Below are 27,222 nucleotides of genomic sequence, written 5' to 3'. Positions count from 1 at the left end.
AGCTGAGGGCAGACTGAATCCCTGCCCAGCAACCAATCAGCAAGTTTACAGCTCTTTACACATGCAGGCGTGGGATGCGGGTGGCGCTGTGGGTTAAACCACAGAGCCTAGGGCTTGCCGATCAGAAGGTCAGAGGTTCGAATCCCCGTGATGGGGTGAGCTCCCGTTGCTCAGTCCCTGCTCCTGCCAACCTAGCAGTTCAAAAGCACGTCAAAGTGCAAGTAGATAAATAGGTACCGCTCTGGCGGGAAGGTAAATGGTGTTTCCGTGCGCTGCTCTGGTTCACCAGAAGCGGCTTAGTCATGCTGGCCACATGACCCAGAAGCTGTATGCCGGATCCCTCTGCCAATAAAGTGAGATGAGCGCTGCAACCCCAGAGTCGGCCACGACTGGACCTAATGGTCAGGGGTCCCTTTACCTTACACATGCAGGAGTTTGCCTACCTAAGCAAACTCACACAGAAGTCCACTTCCATTCTCACATAACCCCTAGGACAGAAGTGGCCAATCTCCAGGCCACATGCAGCCTCACCTTTGCCCTACGTAGCCCCAATGGTTGCCTCTCAGCCACTGAAATTGCCATCAAATCGAGTCCCATCACTACAACACTTAATAGTGCTCCCACCAATGAAGCCCATTAGCTGCTGACCCACCACCCAAGAGTTATTTCTCCTGTTTATTTGTTATCTTCCTTGGCTTCTTCCTACCAGTTTCCAGCAGGAACAAAGATGCATGTGTTATTTTAATATGTGAGATAGGAAGGTTCAACGTTAATGATGCTTGCCTAAAATAGTACAAAAATGGTTATCTATGCTGCGCAGCATTGTTTTACAACACCCTCCCCCCCCAAAAAACCCCCCCACAAATACAGATACGGTATTGCTACAATACCTAATATCCTACATTCAGCGCCTGGGCTTCCACATGCTTTGCTAACTTGTCATGCATGTGCATTGCCAGGCAAGTGATGACGACTTTTGTTGGCATTGATAGCCTTGCTCACCTGTCATGGGTCAAAGTTTGGCTCGCGAACCCCACTTTTCCAGCCAAAAGCGTACAAAAGTTAAAAGATGGAGCCTATAAAAAGTCTGAGGAGGACAGTACCTCAACAGAATGGCTCTCATTTTGCAATTAGGGATGCTTAAGAAAGACAAGCCCTCAAGGCATTTCAGTGCACAGATGCTCTTAGAACTCCATCTGTGCCCACACATGCCTAACCACTAGTCAGGAACCTGGCCTTTATGGTTATCAGACAGAATTTGATTGGTTAACTTCGCAGCACTATTGCAGTGTTTTCAGTTCTAATTGACAATGAATTGTGAAAGGTGTGCTGTCCTGTTAAACTCTTTGATTGCATTTTCTTCTTAATAAGTATCACTTGCTGAAAACTCTTGCTTCATCACACTTCTATCTCATGCTTTGCAAACATCAAAACAGTCACTCTTTCCAATGGGGTGCAAATACATTGATAAATCTGATTTTTAAAATAATACTGCACAGAAATATTCAGCATTTCTATGTACAGGCATTCTGCCTTAAAATGCTTCCCCCCCCCCTTAAGTTCAATGTGGTTTTATTTTTTTAAAGCCTTACGTACTGTTGAACCCTTTAAAAATTAGTTGCCCTTATTGCTCCTGAAACACAATTAAAAATTTATCCAAAGTTAAATAAATTAAAATCCACCACTCATTACTATTAACAGTTTATCACAATGTACACTCCAGAACACAATATCAGCACCTACCATTATTTTTTAGGTCTTTTTAGGAGTCAACTTATTAAGATACATCTCATGCAGATTTACAACACAACGCATTTCACTGAAAATAAATATAATAGTGCAGTACATCAAAAGAAAATAAATGCAGAGTATTTGCCTTGCTTGTAGAAGTTGCCCTTGCCAAGATCCGTCCGCATTCAACAGCTGTCAGCCAGATGCTTTTGTTCAAGCCAGTCCCTAGAAAAGCCATTTCCTTCTTTCTCTGTAAACCTAATACATCATCAACAGGGTGTGGCAGAAACATCAGCTTTTGCTGTTGTGGCTCGGAGTTAACCATTTGATGTCAGAACCAAATTAAGTGCTAATTAGCATGGTGGGCAGAGAGGAAGGGGTACTCAGAAATATCTTCAATAACTTTTTGCACAGTGTGAATAGCAGGGTACGATTTTAGGCAGCAACAGGAGTGCCACACATAAGGGACTCTGAATCAGCCTCTGAATATTTAGTCGGTCATTTTCTGCAGATCACTTTTATCATGAAATAATCACAATTCTTAAGCCTTAACACAAACATAGAAATTCTACAGGCGAAGGTCTTCCCATCACTTATTTCCACAACACTGTGTCTACTATTTCCATGTATGACACTGAAATATAAAGTCATGTTAGCTGGGCCAGTAATAGAATGGCAGCCCTACCCATAATGAGTGCCATGTGTGGCTGCATCACACATTAATGCATTATGGCCAGTATGTTCTCTGCTATGGGATCTTGTCTATGGCAAGCTGCCTTCTTTAGGTTCCTTGCTCTTGGTTGCATCTTTTGGAACACGAGTGAGATCTTATAGCAACTCTCTCATTTTCTTGTTTGCTGCTATGGAAGAAGGAACTTCAAGCATTGGAGGGGGTTGTGTTTAAGTTGCTTGGTCTTGGTTGTTAGTGCTTCTGCCAACCCTGAGCAGTGCAGGAGATCACAAGTGACCAGAGCAAATACTGAGCAGGGGGCCCAGACCAGCTGGGGAGCTGTCCAGGAGAAACTGAATGGCTTTGCCATGAGGCCTGGATCAGCAGGGGAGCTGTCCAGCACAATCCTGGCATCCAGAGCTGGGTCAGCAGAGCTGTGGCACCAGCAATATAATGATAATGATAATGATAATGATAATGATAATGATAATGATAATGATAATGATAATAATAAATTTATTATTTATACCCCGCCCATCTGGCTGAGTTTCCCCAGCCACTCTGGGCGGCTCCCAATCAAATGTTAAAAACAGTACAGCATTAAATATTAAAAACTTCCCTAAACAGGGCTGCCTTCAGATGTCTTTTAAAGATAGGATAGCTGCTTATTTCCTTCACATCTGAAGGGAGGGTGTTCCACAGGGCGGGCGCCACTACCGAGAAGGCCCTCTGCCTGCTTCCCTGTAACTTGGCTTCTCGCAATGAGGGAACCACCAGAAGGCCCTCAGCGCTGGATCTCAGTGTCCGGGCTGAACGATGGGGGTGGAGACGCTCCTTCAGGTATACCGGACCGAGGCCGTTTAGGGCTTTAAAGGTCAGCACCAACACTTTGAACTGTGCTCGGAAACAAGCTTGAAGTTCCTTCTTCCATAGCAGCAACAAGCATCTCGAGGCTGGCAGTTTTATAGTAGACCGGGTGGGCCTGCTTTTTCCTGAATCTTCTCAGGGTTCTGGCCCAAAATATGAATGGGGTCATCTTTCTTCTGGATAGGCCAAAACTGGGTGGCTGAATTAATGCTTTGAGGCTGAATCTGAGCTTTGCCACAGGCCAGTTGTTGCCACTGCTGTTGCAATCCTGAAGGTGATGCGCAAAGGTATAGAGGCAGAATGGGGGTCCAAAAGAGGGGGGGCTCCTCAGACACTGCATCATCTGCAACTGCCCCTCAAGAGGAATGGACACTTCAGAGTCAGTGTACGTGCTGGACGCTGCTGCGCAATTATGATGTCCTGTTTGGAGGACATCTCAGCTGGTCTAAGGTCTAAATATGAGCAGGCATTGTCAAGCTACAACAGAGCAGTTAGCTGCAAGCAGAATTATTCTGTTCTATGTTTGGACAAGAGGGCTGGTGGAAGGGATCATTTGGGGCAGGAATGGGGAATCTGTGGCCTTCCAGTTGCTGTGGGCTCCAGCTCCCGTCAGCCCCAGCCAAGCATAGCTCGTGGTCAGAGATCATAGGAGGTGCAGCTCAGCAACATATGGAGGGGCATAGGTTCCCCATCTCTGATTTTAATGGAGAAGAACTATTTAAACAAATATTGTTATAGGTTCAGAGATAGTAGAGTTTTTGAAGGAACAGGCTTATTGATCATACATAAAGGGGGGGGACCTTGGGTTCAAGTGTATTGTTCTTGTAAAAATATTCTAGTTATTTCACAATGCTATTTGTTATACAGCACTCACAACAATGGCACATTCCTTATGCAGTACAATCATAAGGAAGAGGTCTTCCAGAGGTGAAGTGAAACTCAGAGGATGGCAACTGGGGGGGGAGGGAGACTATTCAGTGGTGGCCTGTAGAATTAAATCAAGGTTAGACCTTTTTCCAACAAGGCATTTAAACAGGGTTTTTTTTGCCATATTTAACTATATTAGCATCTTCTTTTTATCAACCAGTCTTTTTACTATTCTTTATTGAAATGGTTCAATCTGACAGGGACTTCTGTTTGCATTTGTGTTTGAGCTCCAAGAGGGGATTTTGCTGTTCGTTGTTGACTTGTGAAGATTAGTTACGGTGTTCTTGTAGTTTGTATTTGTTGCACTGTGTGGTTGCTTTAATTTGTAAGCAGAGATTGTGGGATCTACTTCATCCTTTGCTGGAACCCTGAGATCCATAATGGCTCGGAGGACACAGAATTAAGGCACAGGGTACCTCTAGGCTCACATTTCTGTCACACACAAATATCACTCCTGGTTTTCCATGCAAGCTCTCCTCATCTCAGCAGCCTGATTTAGAAAGGTAGAAAAGTTCTATTACTTGTTGTTAAATGAGTGAGAGTCAGTTTCATCCATGGGGCCCAGTCAGGCACTCAATTAACTTCAAAGATCAGGGGCGGAGCCTGCCACCATAACAATACCTCCCGGTTATCAAGCCAAAATCATCTAGAAGATTTGGGTGAGACGATAAAGAAGTGTAAATGAAGTGTGCTTCTTTCTTACTTAATGCTCTCTCTTTTCCCACTGTATGCCCAGGGTGCAAATAGCTATGGTCGTAACCACCAAGCCTCTTGAGCTTGCCAATCAGAAGGTCAGTGGTTTGAATCCCTGTGACGGGGTGAGCTTCTGTTGCTCTGTCCCATCTCCTGCCAACCTTGCAGTTCGAAAGCATACCAGTGCAAGTAGATAAATAGGTACCACTGTGGAGGGAAGATAAACAGCATTTCTGTGTGCTCTGGTTTTTGTCACGGTGTTCCGTTGTGGCAGAAGCGGTTTAGTCATGACCCAGAAAGCTGTCTGTGGACAAACACCGGCTCCCTTGGCCTGAAAGTGAGATGAGCGCCACACCCCATAGTCGCCTTTGACTAGACTTAACCATTCAGGGGTCCTTTACCTTTACCTTACCAGTATCTCAAATAAAGCTGTACTTCAGATCAGAGGACGGGCGGGGTATAATAACATCTAATAAATAAATAAATAAAATCAGAAGAGACCTTGGGTGTAACTAACTCTCTGGAATCTCAATTTGTGGCTCCATAGATTCAGTCTGTTTCTCTGCCTAACAAATCAAGAGGAAAGTTAATTTAAGATACATAGCAGAGATGCTTAGTGCCATAAACAGTGCCCTAATTGCAATTCTTAGTAGCAGCAATAACGTATTGATTGCTTTGAAATTAGTTAGGCGAGTAGTGAGAGCTGTGACTGTAGTTAACAACTTGAAACTTGCTGACTGTAGGCAGTTGTGTGGACAGCATCGTGGGGCTGTGCCACTCACTTGACCTTTCTCCAGCTGAGTTGCATCCTGGAATGGAGAGGGGAGGGAAGAAATAGTGGTGAAGTTGGTGTGGTACAAACACACCAGCAGGAGCACCAGATTGGCTCCGCAAATGTGTTTGTACCTCACCTCTGGCTGCCTTTCCCACTCTCCATCCCAGAATGCAGCAGCAACTCAGCCAGAGGGAGGTCAGATGAGCAGCACAGCCCTACCATGCCATCTGCTACTACTGATGGTTGGTGGCTGGTTATTGGCATCCATCTGCCTCAAGAAGCAATGGAGTGTGCCTCCAGGGGTGAAGTCAAGCTGCTGGGTTAGCAGAACCAAAGTGATCTTCAATGGTACACAAACCTGGGTGGTGTGTACTGAGGTCCTGGGCTGCCCAGATGATAAGGCCCCTCTTTCGGTCTCACTCATGTGGTCCAGAGGAAAGCAGAGTGATACATTTGGCACCAGCTTGGCTGCAGGAGTTGCCGGAAGGAGGTGTACAAGGTGCCACCCAACTGTCTTAGGGACTCTACTCTGGATTTGTGTAGGGTTTACTCCTTAGCCTTCTCCCAAAGATATCCTGATGGTAGGGCAAAAGTAAAAGAAGGAAAACTGAAACCTCTTTGTTTGGGATGCAAACAAGGAGGTATAGCGGAATAGCTCTAGAAGATGCAGAAGAAACATTGCAGAGCTGCTGTTCAAGCAAAGTAGAAAAGCAGAGGCCAACTATAGAGATCAAATGAAAAATCTTCTCAGTAGTTATGCCTTCTGTGAGTGAAAACAGGTGAGCTTTTAAAAATGGTGCTTCATGTAGTCATGTGAGTAGCATCCCCATGTGACAATAAAGACCTCATCCTCGTTTCTATGGTGCCAGGGAGATATGGTCAAATTTCCCTACATATGGAGACATTCTATTCCTCTGTGGCTTTTTAACTGGCTATGTGGACCTTCTGCACTCAAAGCATATGTTCCAGCCAATAAGCCATGGCCCCTTTCATTTTATTTATGCTTCAGTACTATCTAAATTAAGCCATGGAAATGAGAAGTACCCCGTTTCCCTGCAGTTCTTTCTCCTAAGCAGAAACAATCAAATTAGCTCTGTCTTTTTTCTTTTTTTTTGCACCTGCTGAAATGAATGGTACATCCTAAATCAGATTCTGGCCTCTGATGGTTTGGAACAGCAAGAATTAAAGCAAAGTCTGTTAAAATGACAGCCTCTATTTTCCATGGTGAATCATATTGCAAAAACTGCAGCGTCATTTTTACTGTAGATGGGTAGCTTCATTCCAGTTTATTAACCCTTTCTTCCTAAGCCTTTATCATTCCCGCCCCCCTCCTTTTAAAAACACCGTCTTATCCTGGATAGAATGTACATTATATTACAAGTTAGTAATCTCGTTCTAAAGAATCAGCAGCATTATATGCTTTCCTCTAAACAGGCATTTTGAAACAGCAGGGGAGAAGGGGAGAGAGGAAAGGGCTGCTGGCACTGCTGTAAGGTTTGTGGGTGTCAAGTTTGCAAATCGCTCGGCAGCTGTTGTGTAAGAGGAGCCACAGTGAAGAGGGTTGTGATCTCCCGGTTGCAAGGAATTTCCATGGTTGCTTTAAAAAAAATCAAAATCTGAAAAGGAGGCAAGCGTCGCTCAGTCGCTACCTTGAAAAGATCTCAAGCACAAGCTTCTCCCCACTGCAGTCATTTGCTGCAGGAGGAGCACTGCAGAAAAACGCACATCAGTCTGGCAGCAACAACTCAGCAGACCTTTTTCCCTGGGAAACGTCGCTGCTCGGATGCAGCGATCTTGTTGGCGCTATGCGATCCCACCCACTGATGTATTTTTAAACGCAGCTAATAACGGCAACACCCTTATCAGATTAAAAAGTACTGGCCCGTTTCTGTTTCCTATGCCATCGTGCATTTGGAAGTGCATACTGTAACTAATAGGGAGGAGGATAGAATCTAGGTGCAGGCGAAGCCCATGAAAACGTAACAGCAATGTAACTGCTTACTGTCACCTCTATGTACCTATCAGTCCGTCTTGTTGATTATCCCGCGTGATATGCATTCTTTTACGTCCCAGATCTATAAGCAGCTGTTGTTCTGGCAATGCATAAAAGCAAGAGCTAGAATCTTGATACCAGGCATAGCCCCAAAACAGCAACCTCCATCTACACGGCTCCTCTAGCAATTGCACATTTTGTCTGGCACAGCATAGCATCACATGCTCCAGCCTTCCCTATTAATTTACAGGGGACAGTCCCTGTATTATTGTCCCTTGCAAGTCACTGTCCCTATCTTTGCCTTGGGCGTGGAGTTGTCATTTGTCAGAATCTTTGGAAGTGACATTTCTGAGTTGGGGGGACAGATATATTCATCTTCAGTGCCCCTACCTATTGTCATGGGTTTCATATCAAATTTCATAGAATCGTAGAGGGTCATCTAGTCCAACCCGCTGCAATGCAGGAATCTCAGCTAAAGCATCCATGACAGGTGGCCATCCAACCTCTGCTTAATAACCTCCAAGGAAGGAGAGTCCACAACCTCCCAAGGGTGTCTGTTCCACTGTCAAACAGCTCTTACTGTCAGAAAGCTCTTCCTGACGTTTAGTAGGAATCTCTTTTCTTGTAACTTGAATCCATTGGTTTGGGGCCCAACCTCTGGAGCAGGAGAAAATAAGCTTGCCCCATCCTCCATGTAACAACCCTTAAGACAGGCAAAGGCAAACTCAGCCCTCCAGATGTTTTGGGACTACAGTTCCCATCATCCCTGACCACTGGTCCTGTTAGCTAGGGATGATGGGAGTCGTAGGCCAAAAACATCTGGAGGGCCGAGTTTGCCTATGCCTGCCTTAAGATATTTGAAGACGGCTATCATATCTCCTCTCCAACTCCTCTTTTCCATGCTAAACATACCCAACTCCCTCAACCATTCCTCATAAGGCTTGGTTTCCAGACCCTTGATCATCTTAGTTGCCCCCCTTTGCACACGTCCCAACTTGTCAACATCCTTCTTAAATTGTGGTGCCCAGAACTAGACACAGTATGACCAAGACAGAAGAGGGACTCTTACTTCCCTTGATCAGGACACTATACTTGTTGATGCAGCCTAGAATAGCATTTGCATTTACTTATTTTAGCTGTTGCATCACACTGTTGACTCATGTTAAGCTTGTGAGCTACTAAGACCCCTAGGTCCTTTTCACATATACATATATACATATACATATACATATACATATACATATACATATACCAGGGAAGCGGGTGGTGCTGTGGGTTAAACCACAGAGCCTAGGGTTTGCCAATCAGAAGGTCGGCGGTTCCAATCCCCGCGACAGGGTGAGCTCCCGTTGCTTGGTCCCTGCTCCTGCCAACCTAGCAGTTCGAAAGCAAGTCAAAGTGCAAGTAGATAAATAGGTACCGCTCTGGCGGGAAGGTAAACGGCGTTTCCGTGCGCTGCTCTGGTTCGCCAGAAGCGACTTAGTCATGCTGGCCACATGACCCGGAAGCTGTATGCCGGCTCCCTCAGCCAGTAAAGCGAGATGAGCGCCACAACCCCAGAGTTGTCCGTGACTGGACCTAATGGTCAGGGGTCCCTTTACCTTTAGCTTTAGCTTTACCTATACTAGTAAGCCAGGTGTCCCCCATCTTATATTTGAGTTCTGTGAGTAGAGCTAATCAGAAGTAGCTTCCTGTGGGCAGCAAGCCTATTAAATAATTACTGTTTACAGTCTTATAAAAATGGTTTTTTTGTGGGGTTTTTTGTTAGCTGCCTGGTAAGCTGTTGTAATGAGGCAGCCATCTAAATGCAGTTAATAAATTAATGAACAAATAAAATCCAAAAAGGGGTTTCCACAGGGAAAAAGAGCAGCTAGAGTTCCTAGCTCTCTGCCATTGTCTTGGAAGGGCATATGTCCAGAATTTCTCACCTGCTGCAATGCTGTAGTTGTGCCACTCAAAAATTCAAGCAGCACTATTATAATTTAAATTAGGATTAGCTGACACCAAGCACTGAACCATGTCTGCCTTGCTCCCTAGTGCAGAGTGACCAGAGCTGTCTCCCCTTTAAATGAACAAATTAACTAATAGTGAGCTATATCAAAGCTATCAAACATTTCGCTCTTATACAAATAATACCTTCTTCAGAATTAAAAAAATTCAGAAACCACTAGCAAACACTTCCCAGGAACGCATATAACATTTTGCAGACTTGAAAAAGCATAGACTCCAACTTTTTCTATCCCAAATCTGGGACACCCACCGCCACCATGTGGCGTCTGTCAATCCAGGACAACTGGCAGGTATGAATAAGGCATAATAGAAAGCTGGAGTGTGTTCCCCCAGCTTCATGGAAGTGTGTGGATCTCCTAAAGCCAGAAAGTTCTGGAAATGTGAGGGCCCGAGAGTGTGGTTGTGGGAGGTAATTCTGAAGACTAGGCCCTAACCCGAAGAGTTAAGAGCCAGTGAGACTCTGGGACTCAGCTGCATTAGTAAAACACACACACACACACCACATTTTTCAGTTACAGATGGGTAGCCGTGTTGGTCTGCCATAGTCGAAGTAAAAAATTCTTTCCTGTAGCACCTTAAAGACCAACTAAGTTAGTTCTTGGTATAAGCTTTCGTGTGCATGCACACTTCTTCAGATACCAGTGTATCTGAAGAAGTGTGCATGCACACGAAAGCTTATACCAAGAACTAACTTAGTTGGTCTTTAAGGTGCTACAGGAAAGAATTTTTTACACCACATTTTAAATGCTTTATAACACTGTGACACCAGATGGCGCTATAGAGTTTGATCTTTCAGCAACGTGATTCCCCCATTATGAGCTTTACAACACGTTTTCCTGAAATGATTTTTGGATGTGTCTAGATCCAGCCCTGGTATTGTTGCATCTTTGACTGATAAATAAAACCTCTGTTGTTCCCATAAGCTGAATAAGTGGTGCCTGGTTCCTGTTAGGCCCAGAAGGTGGAGGCAGAGCCAATGGCAAGCAGGCAGAGCCAGATGATTCTAATTTGGGCCTCATCTGCCTCCTTTCAGAATTCTACAAGGGCAGCACTGGAATTTAAGCAGAAGAAACCTGGTAGGCAGTGCTATCCTGTAGGCTGGTTTTACATCAAAAGGCAGGAAAGTGTCCCATTGGGTCTAATGTACCAGCCACCTCTTAGCTGGATCTCTCATTGCTGAGATGTAACTTGCCTGGCTGAACTGGTGAAGTAGCCCACAAACCTACATAAACAAAAGAGCTGTGGCACAATGCTCTCTGTCTTTGGCTCTGTCATCTGTTTTCCTTCCTGAGTTAGTCTCAGATTTGGAGGATGAGTTCGGAATAACACACTTTCACATTCTTGTCTACATATTCTAGAGACCTGTCATTCCTACAACTGTTTAGAGGCCTTTCAGATACAGTGTAGCCAGATAAAACCTCATTATCTTTGCTGACGAGACTGTGGTTTTATGTTTGTTACAATATATGCAAAAAATATTTAATCAGATAATGTGCTATCAACTTTCAGTTTTGAAAGAAATTTACTTAGTGGTCATCCTAGGATCTAGGGCCTAGATCAGCAACTGGACACTTGGCTCTTAATTTATATTCAAATATGATTATATATTAACAGTGTGGTCGTATTCATCCTTACTTGGAAGCAAGTGTCAAAAAGAACTTTCTCCCTAGTAAGCATGTTTAGCACTGCAGTCAAAGTAAGCTTAAGCATATCTGAGCTATATTTATGCACTTGCTGTTTCACATATGACTTAGCTTTAGAATTTCAGCTTAACTCAGGGGTCAGCAATGTGCGGCCCATGGACCGGATGGGGCCCACAAAGACTGTTTTACTGGCCCATGAGATGCCCGTTCGGCGAGTCCCCCTCACACAGTGCTGAACCAGCGCGGCATGGGGACTCGCCGATCGGTGCTGGAAATCGAGTCTGCACATGCGCAGATACTGGAAATTGCGTCTGGACATGTCCAAACGCTGAAAACCGCTTTTGCGCAGGCACGTTTTTTGGCATCTGGGCATGCGTAGAAGTGATTTCCAGCATCACGCTGCCTCAGTCCAGCCTACGGACGATTTCCATGGGTGTGATCCTACCCCTGGCCTAACTGAACAGCTGGATTTACTTCCTAGTAAACATGCATAGGTTTGCACGCTAAGGACTTTGACCAAATATGCCTATTAAAGGCATCAGTGTCTTACCTTTTAACTTACACAAATGAAAATCAATTGTCAAGAAACTCGTCACATCACATTTACACATACAATGAAATTGACACATTAGGAAAATGTCATAAATTTCAGTGTTCCTGTTGTATTCTCTTACGGTTGTACAGCATGCGTTGTAATCAGATAACCATGATGAGCTAAGCATTCTGCACCCAGCAGAGGCCCAGAACACAGGTGGCAACTCTGCTAAACAACCTTAGTCTCGAGGGGATGATTCCCTTTAATAATGATTAATTGCAGGATGTTTTCCAGCTTCCTCACCTTTCATGTGGTTTGCAAGAGTGAGATTTATTTTTTGCTTTTCAAATTTAGAAGGGCGGGGGGGGAGAGGTTTAAGGTAAGACAGCATCAGGGGCTCTACTAACTATTGCCGCCTCTCCTGGGTTTAGCATTCTAAGAACTCCTACAAAAAATTTTTACAGGGTAGTTCAGAATTGTTTGTGCAACCACAACATGTGAGGTTCTTCCGTTTGAACTCTTCCTCCTCAGGTGACATGGCAGACAGAATGTGGTACCAGATCAGTAAGGCCTACGGAACAAAGGAAGCTGCCGTATACCAAGTCAACTATTCGTCTGCCTAGCTAGATACTTTCTCTGTATTGTCTCCAAGGACAGTAACTGGTCCTTCTCAAAAGGCTTTGCTTTCCATATGCAGACTTCATGTAAAGGAAGTTCCGACTGCACACCAAGGAAAAGGACTGCAGGAAGCTGCCACTGGGTCATGCCCTTAGAGTAGGGATGGGGAACCCGTGGCCCTCCAGATATTGCTGGAGTCCAGTTCTGATTCTGGCGAATCAGAAGGTCGGCGGTTTGAATTCCTGCGACGGGTTGAGCTCCCGTTGCTCGGTCCCTGCTCCTGCCAACCTAGCAGTTCGAAAGCACGTCAAAGTGCAAGTAGATAAATAGGTACCGCTCCGGCGGGAAGGTAAACGGGGTTTCCGTGCACTGCTCTGGTTCGCCAGAAGCAGCTTAGTCATGCTGGCCACATGACCCGGAAGCTGTACGCCGGCTCCCTCGGCCAGTAAAGCAAGATGAGCGCTGCAATCCCAGAGTCGTTCACGACTCGGACCTAATGGTCAGGGGTCCCTTTACCTTTTAGTGGGCATGTACTTTAAGACTGTAATATTTAGATCCATTGTTGATTTGAACCTTTCTTTCAAGGGAGATTTAAAGTACTTTCCCTGTGTCTCCACTGGTTTTACCAGATCCTGCAAAGAAAACCTGCTGGCTTTAATAGACAAGCTAAGGAAATGTAGTTTCATTTTTTGATGCATAAACGCATGTTAGAGAGATGACCTGACCTTCTCTAAGCTGAGTCCTCAAGTGGACAGCTCAGAAAACCTTTGCAAATTTTGCCAGTACTTCCAAGTGAACATGCTGACTTTGGATCAGAGAGCTGCTGATGTCATGATGGGAGGCTATGGCAATCAGAAATGTTTTATATAATCTTATCACATTTCCACAACTTGTATCAAAGGGATATGATACCACAGTGTTACATTCAATTGAATGATCTTCTAAAATGGTTTATTATTACCCTTTTGTATGCTCTGATCCAGTAAAGGAAATTGACACACGCAGGTGCAGATGCATATTTACATGCACATCACAGTGCACACCTGAATCCCATTACAATATTGGCCTGAATATAAGCCTCACTTTTTTTTTTCCAAATTCTGACCGTGAAAAGTTAAAGTGCGGCTTAAATTCGCGACCTTACAAAAATGGGCTTCTACAATATCGCTGCTGAAACAGACATATGGTAAAACGGAGTGGGTGTGAGTGCCTGCGGATTTTTAAAGGTGCGGCTTATATTTGGGTGCGAGTTATATTCGGGCCAATACGGTATATTGGTTAGATGCACCCTTGGGTGTCTATGGGGATGTGTATGCCTGCCCACAGATATGGGTTCTTAGGAGCAACTTGTTGTTGTTGTTGTTTAGTTGTTTAGTCATGTCCGACTCTTTGTGACCCCATGGACCAGGGCATGCCAGGCACTCCTGTCTTCCACTGCCTCCCACAGTTTGGTCCAGCGTCATAACTTTTATATGCCTGTTGTCTTTGTGCATGGAGTTTTCTTGGCAAGGATACTGGAGTGGCTTGCCGGTTCCTCCTCCAGGTGGATCACATTTGGTCAAAACTCTCCACTATGACCTGTCCATCTTGGGTGGCCCTGCACGGCATAGCTCATAGCTTGTCTGAGTTATTCAAGCCCCTTCACCACGGCAAGGCAGTGATCCATGAAGGGGAGGAGCAACTAGTTGCTCATATCTAGAACTGGATATGATACTGGTTTTATTATTTTATTGTGAACTTCCTCAAGGACTGGGAGAGGCAAGTTACATGGCAGGAATGCAAACTCTTTTTTTCCCAAATCAGTGAGGCTGAAGGAGGAAGCTGCAATACTCCAGAGCATTCCAACTGTGACTCTGACACTGTTTCAGAAACTAATTCTTCTTGACTGAAGCAAAATTTTCTCCTCACATTGATCTACGCAGATACCACTGCTTAGTGAATGGCATTTAAATCTTTGTGACTGACGCGAGACTACAGTATGGCTCTGCAGGAGTTTGGTTTGGGTTTGAGAGAGAAAATATTTGGCATTTTTCATTCTTTTTTCCATTTCTTCCCCATGGGAATACTAGCTAGAACCCATCTCAGGTTGGCTTCTGATGCTCTCTCATACTTCAGTAGCACGTTAGAGAACTGATGGCTGGGCAGCATTCAGAAATAACACAGAGCGTATCAGGGGGAATAAGAGGCCAATGCGCTGTGGGTTAAACCACAGAGCCTAGGACTTGCCGATAATAAGGTCGGCTGTTCGAATCCCCGCGACGGGGTGACCTCCCGTTGCTCGGTCCCTGCTCCTGCCAACCTAGCAGTTTGAAGCATGTCAAAGTGCAAGTAGATAAATAGGTACCACTCCGGCGGGAAGGTAAACGGCGTTTCCGTGCACTGCTCTGGTTCGCCAGAAGCGGCTTAGTCATGCTGGCCACATGACCCGGAAGCTGTACGCTGGCTCTCTCAGCCAGTAAAGAGAGATGAGCACCGCAACCCCAGAGTCGGTCACGACTGGACCTAATGGTGAGGTGTCCCTTTACCTTTACCTAATCCTGTGTCATAAAAAGCAATGTTGGGCACAATTCTCTACCACCTGTTTAAGAAGAGGTGAAACTTGTATTTGAGAGGAGAGACATAAACCTAAGAATCCTGTCTGGTGCAAAGTAGAAAGAGCACCTTCCTTATTAAAGAAGTTGGAAAAATGTGGGGCAGGATCCAAACTTCCCCCTGTCCTTCAAGTGGACACCAGCTGTGGGAGGTCAGAATGGCTAGGGTTGGGGTTTTTTTAGTTAAGCAACATCATTGTTAGGTCACAATCCCCCATCTCTCTTTTATGAGTCAGACAGCATCAGCATGTGGTCACAATGACCAGCCTCGCTTTCTGAGGCACAGCTTAGTCAGTCAGCCTCTCTCCCTCTCATGTTAAAGCAGGCTGCAGTTTTGTGTATCAAGGCTCTTCTTTCTCCACTGAAGCAGGAAGAAGCGGTCTTTCTCTCACACAGGGGTGGTTAGCAGAAGTGTGTAGGCACAAGGGTGAAATGGGCAGCAGCAGGGGCGGCCTGTTCACAAGGCAGTCTGAGGCAGCCCCCTCAGGCAGTGGACTACAATGGGTGCCTCTGTGGGGTGAGCACACCCCTTCACCCCCAGAGAAGCAGTGGTGTTGATGGCCTCCAGATTCCAGTGAGATCTTACAGGAGATCCCACAAGATCTTGCCATAACCCAGAAATCTCAGCCATGTAACTCCGGTAAGCAAGGCTTCAGCTGGGGCTGTGGGGGGTGGGGCAGCACCTTCACATTTAGCCTCAGGTGGCACAATTAGATGGGCCACCATTGGGCAGCAGCATGTGGGCAGCGGAGCAGCAGATGAGGAGATGAGAAGCGATGGCAGGCAGGCATTGGAAGTCTTCTAACCACAGAGAGTAATGCATGGTATCCTGGCACCAAATGAAGTAGAGATAATGAGGGGGGGGGGGCAAAGGAATGTTGGCTGCACTCCAGGTACAGCAGGGGTGGCAGAACTCCCAAAAGAAAAGTTGCAGGCAGTTGGGCTTCTAACTTTCAGCGTGTGCTCCCTAAGAGGCAGATTAGGAAATGCCCATGTGGCATTTGCTACTTATGATCTATATGGAAATACGTTTTTAGCTAAGTTTTGGAAGGCAGCTATGCTCACCACTATACCACCAACGCCGTTTTTAGCTAAGTTTTGAAATACATCACTGCGTGTTCTCAGGACAGGGTGAGGTGCACACTTAAAGAAATAGATTCTGTTCTCCATTGTTTTGGTTTAGGAACCGATGAGGTGAGTATAATGGTGAATGCAATATTTTAAAAGTCCCTTTGTTTCATTTTATGAATTTACTAAGTGATGTGCCCCAGCTCACTCTGTTCACCACCACCCCTACCATTCCTCCCACATTAATTGCCCTGGAGTTTCCCCTTCCCATCCCATGCAACTACTGAGCTTGTTTTTCACACACACACACACACACACACACACACACCATTTCTGAAGGCACTTTGCACTCCTGTTTCCACCTTCACCCCAATGCCTCTGTCTCCTCTCCCTTCCTTTTGTGCAATGCCCCCTTGCACACCAACCACCCCCAGGGCCAGATGCTGCAGCCTACTCCTCCCACACATTTCAACTACTAAGCACCCTTTTCATCTTGTCCTATGCTTCAGATCCATTCAGGCCCCTGCTTTCAACCTCAAACCCATTACCAAACCCCCTACTTCCTCCGTTTTTGCCATCTCCTTTGCATCCCCTTTTCACATTCACTCCCTTTTCCCCCCTCCATCCCCCGCCTTACTTTTCTCAACTCTCCCTTGCAGAAAGATCCTCCCCCATTTCCACCTCTTCTCCTATTTCCTGTTGCCAGGCCCCTTTGCGTGCTCACACCATTATCACCTCCCTGTCCTTTTTACTACCTCCCCCTTTCTCCTTTTTCCAACTCTCCTTTGCAGACAGGCCACCCCTATTTCCATGCTGCTGCCTCTTTCCCATTCTGCAGCCCCCTTTGCACACACAAACACACCATGCTGATGTATGTTGCTGTATCTTTAAGACAAATAGACTCTTAAGAGCAAGCCTGTCAGTTAGCTTGCTCAATTAGAAAATGTCATGCTCAACTGATAAATGTTGTACATATATTTTAGTCACAAGCAAACACCCATGCAGTTTCTAAACTACGTTGAATCTGTAACTTCATGTTGAAGACAACACATGGTACCAGGGGTGAAATACATTGTGGGAAGGTACTATAGAATATTTGAGGACTCTGCATCCTGAGTATCTCTCACATGAAGCTTTTGATGAATGGAAGAGGGAGAAGTTTAAAACAGCCATTTCCCCACTGTACTTAAACAACGGCAGAAGTCTGAGTAAAACTTAAGTGGAGGAACACTGAGGTGAAAATGTACTTTTGAACAACAACAGAGATTTGAGGAAAGCAGAGATGGAGGAGCACTGTTATTTTAAAAAACAAAAACAGTGAGAAATAGCAGAGACAGTACAATGCAGAAGCTAACACACAGAAAGCTAACATTGAAAGCCTTCTCCAACTTCCTTCTCATTGTACTCAAACCCTGTTTTAAACTGCCCCTCGGGTCACCTGCTGCTGACTCTACTCAAACCTCTGCCATTGTTTTAAATCACCACTTTTTCTCTCAGCATTTCTCCACCCCTGCTTTATTCAACCTTCTGCTATTATTTAAAACCACCATTTCTCACTCCATCACTGCTTTACTCAAACCTCTGTCATTGTTTGAAACTGCCATTTTCCTCTCAGTGTTTCTCCACCTCCACTTTACTCAACCTTCTGCTATTCAAAACAGCCACTTTTTTCCTTTCAGTGTTTTTCCCTTCTCACTGTACTCAAACTTCTCCCTCTTCTATTCCTCAGCTGCCTCATGTGTGAGAGATAAAGGATTCGGAGCCTACAAATGTTCCAATGTATGAAGGTATTTACTCAAACTTTTGCTGGTGTTTCAAACTGCCATTTCCCTCTCAGTTTGCAACCTTACATTTTTATGTATATAGGAAGATTTAATTCACTTCTGTCCTGCTCTTCAATTCCAAAGTGACTCAGAAAACAAGAAAAAAAACACACAAAAAATATAATAATTATAGAATGGCAGAATGTTAAACCACCCAGATATAGAACCTTTATGAGCACCTGGGGCAAAACCTCTACCTAATTAAATGATATTAGCACTCTTCCCTGTTTATTTTGATAGCTTTTCGAAACAGTAGCTTGTGTTTGCTTTCTGTTTGCCGTGATTTATCAACTTTTAGCCAAAAGCGAAAACCATAATATATAACACAGGGCAAGGGCAAACAGAAGGATATAGAGTAAGGACTGCTTACTATAACAGATTTCTGTTGCCCAAATACATCCTTGGTGATCAGCTTCAGACTGCAAGAGGAACTGAATGTGTGAGGCAGAAAAACAACACCCTTTTCAAAGATAAAGAGAGAGGGAAAAACTGTATTTTAGTAATGTAATATTGTTATGTATACTGTCATGGTTTCAGATACATGTTGTCAGGGAACATCATTTAGGGTGCAATCCTACAGTCCCTGGGAAGGTATTCCAGGCACCAAGGGTTATTGCAGACCTCCCTCTTCATGGGTGAAGGAAGTGGTCTGTCCCCAGAGACCTTGTTGCAGCCATCTATCCCTCCACTGCTGTTGATGCTCTGAGGGAAGCAGGCAGAAAAGGGCATATCATGGGTGAATCAAGGAAGGCTTTGTTCCTCTGACATATACCTGACAAGGGAAGAAAAATACAATTGAAACTGGCATCCTATGCTAAATTTGCCAGGCATTGTTTCTTTAAACTATGTCCTACTTTAGAGGTGATTCTTAGCAGGCAAATACTTTCAGATCTGCAACTTTGGGCAGCAGGTATTCCATCAGGCTACAGCAGGGGGAGAGAAGACAAGCAGGATACATCTCATTGGCTCTGCTGAAGGGACAGCTCCCTTTGGCTTTTCTTCTTGAATTGTTTCTTTTCAAGCTTGTCATTCTAAAAACTTTGGAATTTTAAGAACTGGTTTCTGAAATGGGTTTGTTTTCTTCTTCCCACCTGATTCCCTTTTCATTTTGCGTCCCGTCTTTCAGATTCTAAGCAGGCAGGGACTGCCTTCTTTCTTACTGATTTTATATAAGCTGCTTTGGGAGCCTTTCCAGCTGGGTTAAAGATGCTTTAAATAAACAATAATAAATGAAACTATTGCCTGCAAAAAAACCAAAACAAAAAAACCCCTAAATGGTCAAAGGGTATCTTTTTCAGTACCCATAATAAACACAACATATTTTGGGTTGGTTGGCCGTAAAAGAGTGCAGGCAGCTTTTTCACAAAAGGGTGATCTCTGCCAGTAATTCTCAGGCTCTAGGGTCATCACTGGTGCACACCGTATGTCGTAGTTGTAAGGAAGAGGACTGTACTTGGCAGGTAATAACTGTTTAGATGCCAACTGTAGCTCAGGTTTTAGAGAGACTGGGTACCTTGTTATGATTATCATTACTCTTGGCACCAACAATGTTATGTGTTAATTGCTGGAAGTGAGGCGAGGGAACAGTGATGCGGAGCATTTCATTGCAGTTTATTGGAGGCAGAATTAAGCATATAAGAAATGTTGAGTAGAAGCTATGATGAGTTCGGTATTTCTGAGACAATATACGATGATGTACTTTCCCTCGTTATTATGTGCAAAGAGAAAATCTAGTTGTGATATTTAAATCGGGTCCTTTTCTTGCATTTCTACAACATGCAGGCAATATCCAAGCCATGCTCAGAATTAGACCCACTGAGATCAGTGGACGTAAATCTATTTCCCAGGGGACTCAGCTACATTAGTAAAAATAAAACGTTATAGATGTGTTGTAACACTGTGACACCAGGTGGCGATGTGGAGCTGAAATAGGAACTCTATGAAATTTTCCATTGTGAGCTTTAAAATCGTTTTTCCCCAGAGCATTTTCAGAGTGTTTTTTATAGCTGTGTAGATGCCGCCAGGGTCTACTCTATTACTCCTATACGTGTGTGTGAGTGTGTTCACATGACCATATTTCCCAGGATACAACTGAATGAATAAAAGAAGTAATGCTTCTTAAGGTGAACTGATCCTCTCTGCATTTAGTATTTAAGTGATACCATTAGCGTACATAGTAGTTTGTACAGTTACACAGGCATGAAAGAACTACCAAGCTAATAAAAAGGACTAAGCTAAATGTGACATTAAATGTGTGATTGTGTTGAGTTTGCCTAGGCTGTTCCTTGTAAATAACAGCTGTGTGGAGGATGAAAGAAGATAATCAGTACTGGTATGACAGCACTCTTACCCATTCACCACAGTCCTGATGGAAATTTCCACCCACCGGCAAATCTGCTCTTTACCCCGTGAAAGGAAACTGCACTTACCAGCAAAGGAAGCTTTCTTCCTGGGGCTGATAGCAGCTGTGGTAGGGTTTACTTAAAATAATGATGATGATGATGAGGATGATAATAATAATAATAATAATAATAATGTCCTATCTAAGTTTAGCTCAGTCAGCAGGGGAAATACAGTGGTACCTCGGGTTACATACACTCCAGGTTACAGACTCTGCTAACCCAGAAATATTACCTCGGGTTAAGAACTTTGCTTCAGGATAAGAACAGAAATTGTGCAGCAGTGGCGCATTGGCAGCAGGAGGCCCCATTAGCTAAAGTGGTGCTTCAGGTTAAGAACGGACCTCCAGAACGAATTAAGTACTTAACCCAAGGTACCACTGTAATGTTATCTTCTAGGTCAAGAGAGCTCACCCTCTGTAGTATGTTGTCACTTTTCACACAACATGGGCAAATGTGGCCAGATTCTCCATTAAATGCCAAGACCCCGTGACCCTCCAGTTCCCAGAGTAATTAGCCAGACAAGACCAGCAGCATATAGTTTGGGAGTAAAATAGGCCACAACTTTTATTGGGTCTACTCTACATGTGAAAAGTTTGGCATAGGCATTGGGAAAGCCACATTATTCCACTCCAGCCCTCCTTCTGGAAGTGCATCTAAGGGTAAACCCAACTTGGGAGCCTATGATTTGCATCAAATAGGGGTACCCACCCACTCCACTCCACCCTCTGTAGTGTGCTGTGTGTAGACTCCCACTCTTAGTGTTGGCACTTGTAACACAAGCACAATGTGTGTGAATGAGGCTGGGTTCTCTGTTCCAGGACTTTGAACATCTGCAACATCTCCCTTCCTTCTATACCTCCCTTTTGCACCATTCTCTGATGCTGTAGTATGAACAGAAGAAGCAAAGTGCTTCCTATAAGGCCACTTCTTGGAACAATGGTCACAGCCAACCAAGAGTGCTGACCCATCCTTTCATGCACCAATGGCTGCCAGGAACCTTGTATCATCACCAACAAAGGTTCCAAATTTTGAGTCATGCCTTGTTACTTAAAAAAAAAATTAAATTAAAATCTGTGTTAAGAGTTTTAGGGCAACCAATTCCGTCCAATTGTCAGTTTGTGCTTGTGAGTATAGAAGGAAACTGTATTCTTTTTAATAATGCTCACATGTACCGTAGTTTGAGTTTTTTCAACCAATACTGCTGATCATTTGGCCAGTTGTAGTGGCATTTCTGTTCTATTACAAGTCCATATTTCTCTCCCCCCCCAAAAAAAAGTATGCATTTGTATGAGTTTCTAAAATGATTGATAAATGTAACTGGGACATTGCAGAACTCCTAAACCAATTATACTATTACCGTCTCCATGTGAAAATTCAGGTAGCCTTGTAATATATAGTGCTTACTGATTCCATCTGGCTTATAATCCATCTAGAAAAGTTGGAATTGCTGTTTTAAGTGAACCACCCTTATATAGTCCTTTAAATGTCAATTCAGATGTTAAACCTAAAGTATATTGGGATTCATCTACTTAACAGACATGGTCAAAGGAGACCTTTGAAATTCAGGCTTTATTTACTTTGCAGGTGCATTAAGGATCCATTAGCTGTTTTTGTTGTTTTTTGTTTTGCAGTGAAGGGATTTTCCTTTTGCCGTTAAGCAAAAAAGAAAAAGAAAAAAACCCAACCCTTTTCCCCCCAACACTTGCAATAAAACAAAGATTTCCAGTGGTTTCCCTGCAGATCTTCCTTCCTTCCTTCCCTCCTTCCTTCCTTTGTTTTGCAATTTGATTTCAAACAAAATGGTCACAACCAAAAGACAGTTTTCAACACCCTCTTCCCCCCTAAATCATTCTAATATCTCACTCGTCTTTCTACTTGGAAGTTCTATGTTTTTTTTCATCGAACGTTCCAACAATTGCTTTTTTTCCCTTTGTCTTACGCAATCGAAAGTAGTTGTTACCTTTTCTCTTCTCATTCCCTCTTTCCTGTCCTTTCTTCATCTCCTCTTTTCTCTCTTCCCTCCTTTCCCCTCTCCATAGATATCCCTGTCTCTCTCTCTGATCCTTCCCCCATTCCTTTAAAATGAATCGGCACACACTTCCCTCCTTCAGATCCAGCACCGCTTCTCTGCTCTGCTCATACCTTCTACCTCCCTCTTTTCCTTTTGCACTCCTCTGCTCTTCTTCATCTCCCTCTTTTGCCCGAGTGTATTAGGTCTGGCACTAACGAGCAGGCCTTCTTCAAGGCATCCTGCCAATGGGTGGAGATTGCAGACGCTCTAGTCTCTCAGAGGAGGTGGGGGTGGGGAGGATGTGCTCTTCTCTGTCCAAATTCACATTTGAAAACCCAGCCTGCAAAAACCATAAAGAAGGAAAGAAAAATATCTCAGCAGCATAAAAGGTGCACCATAAGCAGTTTTCCTCAGCACTTGGTGTTTCCCCTGCCCACCCACCCAACCTCCCTCTGTTGCCATGCTGATTTTTGGCTGCATACGGTATATTTGTGACACTGTTTCATCTCTTTCCGCTCTTAAGCATATTTCCAAAATATCAAATCCATTAAAAGGAATTAAGAGCATACGCTGCGGTTTCCAACTATAACAAGCATGTGGGCTCTCAGGAGTACTCTGCAAGAGCCACATACTGTAGTGGAAACGTGGTGTCTCCATCCCCAACCCCCAACCCCAACTATCTGCTATATTTTTTTCTGCCTGCATTTTGCAGAGGAGAATGCAAGGCTGGCTTTTGCTCTGACCTGATTCTGAAAATATCTTCACAGGATCAACCCAGCAGAAATCGAGTCACTGAATTAGACCCTTTTGTTAATTAACCAATGTGTTCCCCCTAGGATTCTGTAGCAGGGTAGCATTCTTATTTTTTGTAATTAATAAAATATTGTTTGAAGTAAAACACTGTGCCCTCCAATAACACTTCAGTTTGCTTGGAGTTTTTTTGTGTGTGTTTTTTTTTTTAAAAAAAGATCAAATAGCTTTTAGAACGGCTCAGCGCTTTGTCTCAAGTAGCTGGCATATCAATAAGCTATTTTTAGGACGCCAAACTATTGTGCATTGCTGCGGGGCAATCTCCATTCATTCCAGTGGGATTATATGAGAACCCTGTGGTCAGGTCCCTGTGTCTTTTGGCAGCTCCGCAACAAGCAGAAATTCACAGTTCCCCCGTCATTAGATCTGCATGCCGGGAAAAGCTTCATCCGATCGATTTCGATTGGTTATGCCACCCATCGAAATTGGGTTATTGGGTTGGTTTTGTTGTATTTTGACTCCGTATTTTGTGGTTTTTATATTCTGATGTTTTCCTGTGAACCGCCCTGAGACCTGCGGGTATATAGGGCAGTATATCAATTTAACAAAGGGTAATAAATAAATAATAATTAACGGTCCGGAAGTCCTGCCAGAGGAAAAACAGGTACTGTTCTGAACCACAGGCAAATCTCACTGAAGGAAAGCACAGCAGCAAGGCGGGTTGAAGGAATGTGCCTTGGAAATCCAAAGGCGCGTTCTTTTGAAAGTTCTTTTTAACAACGTAGTACTGTCGTTCGTTTGCAAGGTTTTGTTTGCATCGAAAAGAGTTGGTGGAGGAAGTGTTCCTTCCCTTCTTAGTAATTTCTGTTCTTTGTCTTTTCCTTCCTTCCTTCCTTCCTTCCTTCCTTCCTTCCTTCCCTGCCCATTTCCTTATGCAGTACTTCCTTATGCAGGAGAATAAATGGTAATTAAAATGAGCAGGATGAAAAGATGGAGCAGCCAGTGCTTGTACCACCAGGACCTGACAGCTTCCACTACTTCACTAGAGAGTCTCTTGCAGCTATTGAGCAACGCATTGCTGCAGAGAAGGCTAAGCAGTCCAAACAAGACCGTAAAGACGACGATGAAAATGGCCCAAAGCCCAGTAGTGACTTGGAGGCTGGAAAATCACTGCCATTTATTTATGGAGACATACCTCCTGGCATGGTGGCTACTCCCTTGGAAGACCTGGACCCATTTTATCTTAACCAAAAAGTGAGTGTTTCATATCAAGCATTTTACACTGTCCCTTTCCTTTCCTTTTCCATTTCCTTGCAGTCAGGCACACAGCCTACAATTTCCCCATGTGTCTTTCTGGGATCTCTGTTACTTGTGATCTACCAGGTTTGAAAACCAGCATTTCTGGGTAAGGACAACTGATTGCACTGCAAGGATGTTAATCATTTGCTCTCAATCTGTACACCGAAAACTATTCGTATTTCAACTCTGCTGGGAAATTATCTAGCAAAAAGCTGGCGGGAGACAACAGTGATCACATCACACACACACACACACACACACACTGTTCCATAGACCAAATGACTGGTTATTAGCTTCTCATATTTTCTGAGACCATTGATTAGCTGGGTGGTTGAATTGTTTGTTGACAACAATTATTGTACATCTATCTATCCATAGCTGTCATCTTTTCCCTTTTCTTGTGAGGAATCATATTCGGAATAAGGGAATTTCGCTTTAAAAAAGGGGAAAGTTGACAGCTATCTATTTAATATCTCTATCTCTATCTATCTATCTATCTATATATCTATCTATCTATCTATCTATCTCTATCAGCTAAATAAATAAATAAATAAATAAATAAAAGCAGCAGTTTTTTTAAAAATCATACATCATAGACTGGGCAGTGTGTATGGAGGTCCTGGGCTACCCAGATGGCAAGACCTCTCTTTCAGTCTCACGGATGTGGTCCAAAGGAAAGCAGAGCAGTACTTTAGGCTCCAGCTTGGCTCCTGCAGGAGTTGCCAGAAGGAGGTGTACAAGGCACTGTCCAACTGCCTTATGGACTCTGCTCCAGATTTGTGTAGGTTTTACTCCTTAGCCTTCTCTTCTCCCAAAGATATCCTGCAAGGCAGTGGAAGTTTAGGATCAGAGTTTTCCTTCTCCTAGATGGGCTACCTTCTCAGATTGACAAGCCCCATCAGCCCCTCATTTTCCTCTGCAGCACATGCAGAAACCACCTTCTTGACCATTGGACCCATTGTTAGTCTTGTCTGCTCAATCCGCTGGAGCCTGTATTCACATGCAGGAGGAATCTCCAACTCACTGAGGTTTTGAGACCCATCAGCCATCCTCACCTGGTTTAGTCAGCCTGTCGAAGCTGTTTCTTGGGATGTGGCCTCTGTCACATGTTGACAGCTTCTAGGAGCCACAGGTGAAAGCTGAGTGTGGGGTGTGGTGTGGGATGTTAGGAGAGGTGTAGTACCTCTTGTGAGGTTCACATCATGCTCCTTCCCTGGGTACCTTTTCTAACTGAAATGAAGAAGAATATGCTCACTGAAACAAAAGGCAGCTTGGTCAGATGGTATGGTCAAATCACAACAATCAAAAAGATTCCTTGTGAAAAAATGGAATAATGTTAAGGGTATTCTGTGCGTGCACATACAAAGCAGCTAGTTATGGGTGCCACACCTGATCTATGGAATGCTGGCTTGAGCATGGCACTTATTCTCTCATGACATTTTAAGGACATCCTAGGGGAAAATGACACTTGTTTTGAAATAGTCAAACTGTACAAGTTAGGAAAACCAATACAATAAACTTGGCAATGGGTAATTGTTCAGTGGTAGAATACTTACTGTGCTAACATAAGATCCCAGATTCGGTCCTAGGCATCTCAAGATAGGACTGGGAAGGACTGCCATCTAAAACCCCTAGTGAGTATAAGACCCATTCCTTCCTTTGGTTGGTTATGAATTTCCTCCCCTTTGCTGGTTGCATGTACACAGGAACAACAGCTGTGGCAAGGTATTCTCCTGAGTTAGTTATTCCATTGCTAATTACTGTTGTTAAATCGTCCAAGGACATTTTCACAGAAGAAACAAATTCTACCGGTTGGGAAGAAGCAAAACTTTTTAGAGGGGGTGATGGGCTTGTTTATCCTGCATACCTGTTTCTCCTCTTTGAAATTGGAAAGGGAAATTCCCAACTCAGCAAGATATCTTCATGTTATTATTACGATGAAGGTGCATATGGCTTCTCATGTTGATATGCAATATTGCATTTGACTCAAAGGATGCTTCCTCAGGCTGTGTATGCACACATCAGCCTTTGAAGTGCTGCAGTTTGGGGTTTCTTAAAAGCACTTTTGTAGACATTGCTTTGCAAGCGTCCATACCTGCATGCTCTGTAGACAGCATGAGCAGCTGTTAAATCATTGCCAGATTTACACACAGAGGTTGGGGCTAGGGCACATTAGTTTCTTTGCTCCCTCCCCTTTTGATGCCCACGTCATGCCTTAAAAAAAAATTAAAAATCCTGCAAATTTATTGATGTACCAGAAGTCTGCTCATAACGAACTAATGCTCAGTTAGTTTTACTGTGCTGAGGGCATGCCCAGAGGCTTCCTTCTCTTGTACCATGCAGGTGACTTGGTGACTACATTTCTCCTTGGGGACAAGCCACTTTAGGTTGCATCCCACTATTGACTACTCATTGTAGAGCCATTGAAATTAATGGTTCTGAACCATTTTTATTTGAATGAGTCTACCCTGAGTATGACTAACAGTGAACACAACCCTGTGTACATTCAGAGGCTTCCTTTCCTTCTAGTACCATGCAGGCAACTCTAGCAAGGCACTCTAAGTATGCCCAGAGGCTGCTTGTCCTGGCACTTTGCATGGTGAATCACCAACTGTCGTGTCTGTTATAATGCAAAGCATTGTGCTACGGTATCCTCAGGATATCCCTGCCCTGGCACCAGGGAGGCAGCGGACATCACATAGTTTGATTTATCAAATGAAGAGTGCAAAAAAAAAAAAAAAAGGCACTTCAGGCTTCTGATATATCTGCTCCCTGATTTCTTAAACCTACATTTTGTTAAGGAGCAGCATGCAAAA

The 27,222-nt window shown here is 44.0% G+C and overlaps 1 protein-coding gene across 4 annotated transcripts in view; it reads left to right on the top strand.

Moving 5' to 3' along the window:
- The window catches only part of LOC308486362 (sodium channel protein type 1 subunit alpha), a 107,392-nt gene that overhangs the window by 28,067 nt on the left and 52,103 nt on the right, over nt 1–27,222 (top strand). For all 4 annotated transcript variants that reach the window (XM_081023164.1, XM_081023162.1, XM_081023163.1 and 1 more), the window contains exon 2: nt 24,046–24,361. In XM_081023164.1, the coding sequence (XP_080879290.1) occupies nt 24,098–24,361 (264 nt within the window). In that variant the 5' untranslated portion in view covers nt 24,046–24,097. The remainder of the gene's footprint in view (nt 1–24,045; nt 24,362–27,222) is intronic.

The sequence above is a fragment of the Podarcis pityusensis genome (genome assembly GCF_964106645.2).
Source record: "Podarcis pityusensis genome assembly, chromosome: 1".
NCBI lineage: Eukaryota > Metazoa > Chordata > Lepidosauria > Squamata > Lacertidae > Podarcis > Podarcis pityusensis.
This window is presented reverse-complemented; position numbering and strand designations above follow the sequence as displayed.